The 8,862-nt window shown below is 48.0% G+C and overlaps 1 protein-coding gene across 1 annotated transcript in view; it reads left to right on the top strand.

Moving 5' to 3' along the window:
* Window positions 1-3,691: 3,691 nt before the first annotated feature.
* The window catches only part of LOC117444913 (mitotic checkpoint serine/threonine-protein kinase BUB1-like), a 9,003-nt gene continuing 3,832 nt past the window's right edge, over window positions 3,692-8,862 (top strand). The window contains exons 1-5 of the mRNA XM_034080302.2: window positions 3,692-4,379; window positions 5,197-5,480; window positions 7,209-7,309; window positions 7,501-7,662; window positions 7,775-7,932. Coding sequence (XP_033936193.2) covers window positions 3,790-4,379; window positions 5,197-5,480; window positions 7,209-7,309; window positions 7,501-7,662; window positions 7,775-7,932 — 1,295 coding nt within the window. The 5' untranslated portion in view covers window positions 3,692-3,789. The remainder of the gene's footprint in view (window positions 4,380-5,196; window positions 5,481-7,208; window positions 7,310-7,500; window positions 7,663-7,774; window positions 7,933-8,862) is intronic.

Raw genomic sequence — 8,862 nt, 5'->3', positions numbered from 1 at the left:
TAAAGGTAGCTAATGTTGGGCTATAAATTAACTACAGAGCGGTCACATGACTTCACGTCAACGCCGCTAAGCTAAAGGCGGCTAATGTTGGGCTATAAAGGAACTACAGAACGGTCACATGACTTCACGTCACCTCCGCTAAGCTAAAGGAGGCTAATGTTGGGCTATAAAGGAACTACAGAACGGTCACATGACTTCACGTCACCTCCGCTAAGCTAAAGGAGGCTAATGTTGGGCTATAGAGGAACTACAGCACGGTCACATGACTTCACGTCAACGCCGCTAAGCTAAAGGAGGCTAATGTTGGGCTATAAAGGAACTACAGCACGGTCACATGACTTCACGTCACCTCCGCTAAGCTAAAGGAGGCTAATGTTGGGCTATAGAGGAACTACAGCACGGTCACATGACTTCACGTCAACGCCGCTAAGCTAAAGGAGGCTAATGTTGGGCTATAAAGGAACTACAGAACGGTCACATGACTTCACGTCACCACCGCTAAGCTAAAGGAGGCTAATGTTGGGCTATAGAGGAACTACAGCACGGTCACATGACTTCACGTCACCACCGCTAAGCTAAAGGAGGCTAATGTTGGGCTATAAAAGAACTACAGCACGGTCACATGACTTCACGTCACCACCGCTAAGCTAAAGGCGGCTAATGTTGGGCTATAAAGGAACTACAGAATGGTCACATGACTTCACGTCACCACCGCTAAGCTAAATGAGGCTAATGTTGGGCTATAAAGGAACTACAGCACGGTCACATGACTTCACGTCAACGCCGCTAAGCTAAAGGAGGCTAATGTTGGGCTATAGAGGAACTACAGCACGGTCACATGACTTCACGTCACCACCGCTAAGCTAAAGGAGGCTAATGTTGGGCTATAGAGGAACTACAGAACGGTCACATGACTTCACGTCACCACCGCTAAGCTAAAGGAGGCTAATGTTGGGCTATAGAGGAACTACAGCACGGTCACATGACTTCACGTCAACGCCGCTAAGCTAAAGGAGGCTAATGTTGGGCTATAGAGGAACTACAGCACGGTCACATGACTTCACGTCACCACCGCTAAGCTAAAGGAGGCTAATGTTGGGCTATAGAGGAACTACAGCACGGTCACATGACTTCACGTCAACGCCGCTAAGCTAAAGGAGGCTAATGTTGGGCTATAGAGGAACTACAGAACGGTCACATGACTTCACGTCACCACCGCTAAGCTAAATGAGGCTAATGTTGGGCTATAGAGGAACTACAGCACGGTCACATGACTTCACGTCAACGCCGCTAAGCTAAAGGAGGCTAATGTTGGGCTATAGAGGAACTACAGCACGGTCACATGACTTCACGTCACCACCGCTAAGCTAAAGGTGGCTAATGTTGGGCTATAAATTAACTACAGCACGGTCACATGACTTCACGTCACCTCCGCTAAGCTAAAGGAGGCTAATGTTGGGCTATAAAAGAACTACAGCACGGTCACATGACTTCACGTCACCTCCGCTAAGCTAAAGGTGGCTAATGTTGGGCTATAAATTAACTACAGCACGGTCACATGACTTCACGTCACCACCGCTAAGCTAAAGGTGGCTAATGTTGGGCTATAAATTAACTACAGCACGGTCACATGACTTCACGTCACCTCCGCTAAGCTAAAGGAGGCTAATGTTGGGCTATAAAGGAACTACAGAACGGTCACATGACTTCACGTCACCTCCGCTAAGCTAAAGGAGGCTAATGTTGGGCTATAGAGGAACTACAGCACGGTCACATGACTTCACGTCAACGCCGCTAAGCTAAAGGAGGCTAATGTTGGGCTATAAAGGAACTACAGCACGGTCACATGACTTCACGTCACCTCCGCTAAGCTAAAGGAGGCTAATGTTGGGCTATAGAGGAACTACAGCACGGTCACATGACTTCACGTCAACGCCGCTAAGCTAAAGGAGGCTAATGTTGGGCTATAAAGGAACTACAGAACGGTCACATGACTTCACGTCACCACCGCTAAGCTAAAGGAGGCTAATGTTGGGCTATAAAGGAACTACAGAATGGTCACATGACTTCACATCACCACCGCTAAGCTAAAGGTAGCTAATGTTGGGCTATAAATTAACTACAGAACGGTCACATGACTTCACGTCACCACCGCTAAGCTAAAGGTAGCTAATGTTGGGCTATAAATTAACTACAGAGCGGTCACATGACTTCACGTCAACGCCGCTAAGCTAAAGGCGGCTAATGTTGGGCTATAAAGGAACTACAGAACGGTCACATGACTTCACGTCACCTCCGCTAAGCTAAAGGAGGCTAATGTTGGGCTATAAAGGAACTACAGCACGGTCACATGACTTCACGTCACCTCCGCTAAGCTAAAGGAGGCTAATGTTGGGCTATAGAGGAACTACAGCACGGTCACATGACTTCACGTCAACGCCGCTAAGCTAAAGGAGGCTAATGTTGGGCTATAAAGGAACTACAGCACGGTCACATGACTTCACGTCACCTCCGCTAAGCTAAAGGAGGCTAATGTTGGGCTATAGAGGAACTACAGCACGGTCACATGACTTCACGTCAACGCCGCTAAGCTAAAGGAGGCTAATGTTGGGCTATAAAGGAACTACAGAACGGTCACATGACTTCACGTCACCACCGCTAAGCTAAAGGAGGCTAATGTTGGGCTATAGAGGAACTACAGCACGGTCACATGACTTCACGTCAACGCCGCTAAGCTAAAGGAGGCTAATGTTGGGCTATAAAGGAACTACAGAACGGTCACATGACTTCACGTCACCTCCGCTAAGCTAAAGGAGGCTAATGTTGGGCTATAGAGGAACTACAGCACGGTCACATGACTTCACGTCAACGCCGCTAAGCTAAAGGAGGCTAATGTTGGGCTATAAAGGAACTACAGCACGGTCACATGACTTCACGTCACCTCCGCTAAGCTAAAGGAGGCTAATGTTGGGCTATAGAGGAACTACAGCACGGTCACATGACTTCACGTCAACGCCGCTAAGCTAAAGGAGGCTAATGTTGGGCTATAAAGGAACTACAGAACGGTCACATGACTTCACGTCACCACCGCTAAGCTAAAGGAGGCTAATGTTGGGCTATAAAGGAACTACAGCACGGTCACATGACTTCACATCACCACCGCTAAGCTAAAGGTAGCTAATGTTGGGCTATAAATTAACTACAGAACGGTCACATGACTTCACGTCACCACCGCTAAGCTAAAGGTAGCTAATGTTGGGCTATAAATTAACTACAGAGTGGTCACATGACTTCACGTCAACGCCGCTAAGCTAAAGGAGACTAATGTTGGGCTATAAATTAACTACAGAGCGGTCACATGACTTCACGTCACCACCGCTAAGCTAAAGGAGGCTAACGTTGGGCGTGATGACGTTTAGTCGCCTCATTTAGACACAACCGCTATGTTCTTGATAATAATGTATGTTTTTCCTCCAGTGAGTGATGGTGATGGTGGAGACGCTGAGGACGATGCTTTTATCAGACGTCAGACGATAAAACTCAGGTAACCTGACATATTTTAAGTGTTGTTTTTATTAATTGTATTTTTTATTTAGTTTTATTTAAATGTTTTCCCCCCTCAGCCCCATCCTGGAGCAGAGCCCGTCTGACGACACTGACTTCAGTAAACTGGCTCCGTCCTCCGGGGGTCACGGCACCATCGTGGGGGAGGGTCTAGCCCCGCCTCCTTCATATTCTTCTTCATCTTCATCATCTTCCTCCAGCTCAGTGAACGCCCCCCCTCCCGCCATGCTCTCCTTCAGGGAGCAAACCCTCTGTCCGCCAGGCGCCTCAAACTGGGACGTGTACACCAAAGAAGAACCCTTCACCATCATGGAGGATTCACTGAAACCCCCAAATCTGGAGAGGGTCCAGAACCAGGTCCAGCACCAGAACCAGCACCAGAACCAGGTCCAGCACCAGGTCCAGAACCAGGGCCAGCACCAGGGCCAGCACCAGGTCCAGCACCAGGTCCAGAACCAGGGCCAGCACCAGGTCCAGCACCAGGTCCAGCACCAGGTCCAGCACCAGGTCCAGAACCAGGGCCAGCACCAGGTCCAGCACCAGGTCCAGGATCAGGCCCAGAACCAGGATCAGAACCAGGCCCAGAACCAGGTCCAGGATCCAGAAACCCTCTGTCCGCTAGGCGCCTCAAACTGGGACGTTTACACCAAAGGAGAACCCTTCACCATCATGGAGGATTCATGGAATACCCCAACACTGGAGAGGGTCCAGAACCAGGTCCAGGATCAGAGCCAGGCCCAGAACCAGGTCCAGGACGTCCCCATGAGTCCGGATTACACGCCAAAACCAGACTGGCTGGTCCTCAGGAGCCCAGAGTGAGTATACAAAACACAATGGATACAAACGGATCCTTAAAGGTCTCCTGTTGTCGGCATGGTTACAGCTCTCTGAAGTGTTTGGCTCAAGATACCAAACAGATCATCCCCCTCTATTTCAGCTGTTACGAAAGAGATGGTTCTGGGTCTGAAGCTTTCAAAAAATAAAAATAAACGTTTTATTTCCTGCTTCTCTCCAGGGCACTTTTCCCAGTATAGTTCCGATGTAGCAGCGAATCAAACGGATCCGCTCCGTGGTTCCCCGTCTTTAGAGATGTGGGCACGGAGGAAAAGAGAGGGGTTATTTCCTGACACTTTGAGAGTCTCCTGACACACCGGGGACACACGGGGGACACACACCGGGGAGACACACCGGGGGGACACACCGGGGAGACACACCGGGGAGACACACGGGGGACACACACCGGGGAGACACACCGGGGGGACACACCGGGGAGACACACCGGGGAGACACACCGGGGGGACACACACCGGGGGGACACACACCGGGGAGACACACACCGGGGGGGGACACACCGGACACACACACCGGGGAGACACACCGGGGAGACACACCAGGGGGACACACCGGGGACACACACCGGGGAGACACACACCGGGGGGGGACACACACATGGGACACACCGGGGGCACATGGGACACACCGGGGGCACACGGGACACACCGGGGACACACCAGGGACACAGAGGAAAGACATCAACCTTTTTAAATGTCCATAAGAAGGGAACTTTTAAGATGTGTAATGATAGAAACGTGTTAAAGCTAATATGCTCTCGTTTCTCCACCAACGACGCAGCTTCCATCGGGAACCTCGGGGGGGTTCTGACCTGGACGTTTTCCTGAGTCCTCGCACGAAGAGGATTGCAGACGTTCCCATGAGCCCGGAGGCGTCTTTGCCGCACGATGAATCCATGACGAGCCCCGACAGGACGCAGGGGAACCTGGTCTCAGATCCCTGGGACGAGGACCTGATCGCAGGGTTACTTTTCTCGCTCGACCCCCGTCTCACATCTCACCCTCGCTGCATCACATGGCAGTGCAACGTTCCCAACATCGCCCCAAAAACCACCATCAGCATGGGTGAGCATCCACTGATGCTATCGACACGTTTAATATATCCTAATGGGAATTGTAGTACCGCCTTTTGGCCACTAGGAAGAGCACTTCCTGTGGGCTTGATTCACACCGGACGCAAAGCACGGATTCAGTATTGGTGTCTACTCGTGTCACTCAAACTAGATGAGAAGGCGGGGCTTATCTCCATGTAGATGCCAACAAGAAAATAAACACATTTTGCCGTGATGTTATTGTAACACACGTAGTATAAACCAGTAGCTGCTCCGTACACAATCACGACAACGTCATATCCGTGTCTTTTATATATTTTAAGTGTCCTTAAGTGTCTTTTATATATTTTAAGTGTCTTCTGCCACCAGGGCAAATCCGTGTCTTTTATATATTTTAAGTGTCCCTAAGTGTCTTTGATATATTTTAAGTATCTTCTGTCACCCAGGCGAATCCGTGTCTTTTATATATTTTAAGTGTCCTTAAGTGTGTTTTATATATTTTAAGTGTCCTTAAGTGTCTTTTATATATTTTAAGTGTCTTCTGTCACCCGGGCGAATCCGTGTCTTCTATATATTTTAAGTGTCTTCTGCCACCCGGGCGAATCCGTGTCTATTATATATTTTAAGTGTCCTTAAGTGTCTTTTATATATTTTAAGTGTCTTCTGCCACCAGGGCGAATCCGTGTATTTCATATATTTTAAGTGTGTTTTATATATTTTAAGTGTCTTTGATATATTTTTTAAGTATCTTCTGCCACCCGGGCGAATCCGTGTCTTTTATATATTTTAAGTGTCCTTAAGTGTCTTTTATATATTTTAAGTGTCTTCTGCCACCAGGGCAAATCCGTGTCTTTTATATATTTTAAGTGTCCCTAAGTGTCTTTGATATATTTTAAGTATCTTCTGTCACCCAGGCGAATCCGTGTCTTTTATATATTTTAAGGGTCCTTAAGTGTGTTTTATATATTTTAAGTGTCCTTAAGTGTCTTTTATATATTTTAAGTGTCTTCTGCCACCAGGGCGAATCCGTGTATTTTATATATTTTAAGTGTCTTTTATATATTTTTTAAGTATCTTCTGCCACCCGGGCGAATCCGTGTCTTTTATATATTTTAAGTGTCCTTAAGTGTCTTTTATATATTTTAAGTGTCTTCTGCCACCAGGGCAAATCCGTGTCTTTTATATATTTTAAGTGTCCCTAAGTGTCTTTGATATATTTTAAGTATCTTCTGTCACCCAGGCGAATCCGTGTCTTTTATATATTTTAAGTGTCCTTAAGTGTGTTTTATATATTTTAAGTGTCCTTAAGTGTCTTTTATATATTTTAAGTGTCTTCTGTCACCCGGGCGAATCCGTGTCTTTTATATATTTTAAGTGTCTTCTGCCACCAGGGCGAATCCGTGTCTTTTATATATTTTAAGTGTCCTTAAGTGTCTTTTATATATTTTAAGTGTCTTCTGCCACCCGGGCGAATCCGTGTCTTTTATATATTTTAAGTGTCCTTAAGTGTCTTTTATATATTTTAAGTGTCTTCTGCCACCAGGGCGAATCCGTGTCTTTTATATATTGTAAGTGTCCTTAAGTGTCTTCTGCCACCCGGGCGAATCCGTGTCTTTGCATTGACTTTAAATGTTATCACGTTGTGCAAAATATTCAATTTTCTGGATGAAAACATCTTAAGTGTCTTGGAGCTGAAGTGAATATTGAAATGAGTTGAACACTAAATCGCTCCTCCTCACAGGAAAGGCGGCTCTGAGAGTGGACTGTGTTCTCGGACAGGGGGCGTTTGCAACCGTCTACCAGGGCACCGACCCCATGACCTCTGAGAAAGTGGTGCTGAAGGTACGCCCATTATTCGGCATAAATTGTGTGTGTGAGTGAATCCCCCTCAATGTTCTGCTGTATGGATATTAAACTGTGTGTGTGTGTGTGTGTGTGTGTGTGTGTGTGTGTGTGTGTGTGTGTGTGTGTGTGTGTGTGTGTGTGTGTGTGTGTGTGTGTGTGTGTGTGTGTGTGTGTGTGTGTGTGTGTAGGTTCAGAAGCCAGCGAACCCCTGGGAGTTTTACATCGACTCTCAGCTTGACGCTCGGCTGCCTCTCGGTCTCCGTCAGCTGTTCGGTCGGATAAGCTCCGCCCACTTGTTCCACAACGGCAGCGTGATGCTGGGCGAGCTGCACAACTGCGGCACCCTGCTGGTAGGGCAATACTCCATTCTGATTGGTCCATCTCAGGGCTGGGATATAGCCCGTGAAGTCATATCAATCCACAGAAAGTAGTCCCGTCATTGATGCCGCTCTCTGCCCTCAGAACGCCGTGAACATCTACAAGACGCTGAGTGACAAAGTGATGCCGCAGCCGCTCGTCATGTACTTCAGCGTCTGCATCCTGAGGACGGTGGAGGCGCTGCACGGCGTCCGGCTGATCCACGCCGACCTCAAGCCCGACAACTTCATGCTGGGGGAGAGGTAGTACCAATATCTCTATCGGGGTTTCCGCGAGGATACTTTCTCGCCGGTCGAATGTCCGGAAATAATTAATTTCCCGGGAAGCATTTGAAAGCCACCGGATGGTTCCACGGTGAGAGCGGCGTGGCAGAGTCTCCGTTGGCCGGCATCCCCGGACGCTGACGTTTAAACTCGGGCTCGTTTTTATATCGCTTCAGTTTCTAATCGTTACGGATCGAAAAGTTCAGATTCATTTTTCAATCAACTAAATGATTCCATTCAAAGAAACTGCTACACTTTTCAAACGTTTACTTTTAACTTTGGAAAATAACTCGGGGGAAACCAGGGCCGCACGATTTGGGGAAATAATCTAATTGCCATTTTTCTGACAGATATTGCGATATTTGTTTTTAAGCGACCCGACGCTCGGAAGGTCGCATCAACGTGCTCCCGTCTCCGGCGCCCCGAGCTACGAGCGAGAACTAAAGTTACCTGAAACTTCCGTTGCTTTAAAGTCGAGCTTCAGCTTCAGGTTCGCCCTGATGTAGAAACGCGTGATGGAGCATCGACCTGACTCAGAGCATCTGGAGAGGCAGCTGATTGGATCAATCTGTCACCTGCTATCATGGGCCACTTCTGATTGGTTAGCAATGGCTGGTACATGTGGAGCACAGCGCTTCTGATTGGTGGAGAGGACTGACTCACAAGAAGAGAAAAATTGGGGGGAAAAGTTTAACATTTTTTATTTGATAATCGCTTCTTCTCGAATCGCGATTTCGATTTAAAATCGATTAATCGTTCAGCCCTAGGAGAAACTGATCCTCCCTCCCTCTCTGTCTCCCTCTCTCTGTCTCTCCCCTCTCTCTCTGTCTCCCTCTCTCTCCGTCTCTCTCTCTGTCTCCCTCTCTCTCTGTCTCCCTCTCTCTCCCCCCTCTCTCTCTGTCTCCCTCC

This window comes from Pseudochaenichthys georgianus, unplaced genomic scaffold, assembly GCF_902827115.2.
Source record: "Pseudochaenichthys georgianus unplaced genomic scaffold, fPseGeo1.2 scaffold_994_arrow_ctg1, whole genome shotgun sequence".
Lineage (NCBI taxonomy): Eukaryota > Metazoa > Chordata > Actinopteri > Perciformes > Channichthyidae > Pseudochaenichthys > Pseudochaenichthys georgianus.
The sequence above is the reverse complement of the archived record's forward strand: the minus strand, read 5'-3'. Positions and strand labels throughout refer to the sequence as shown.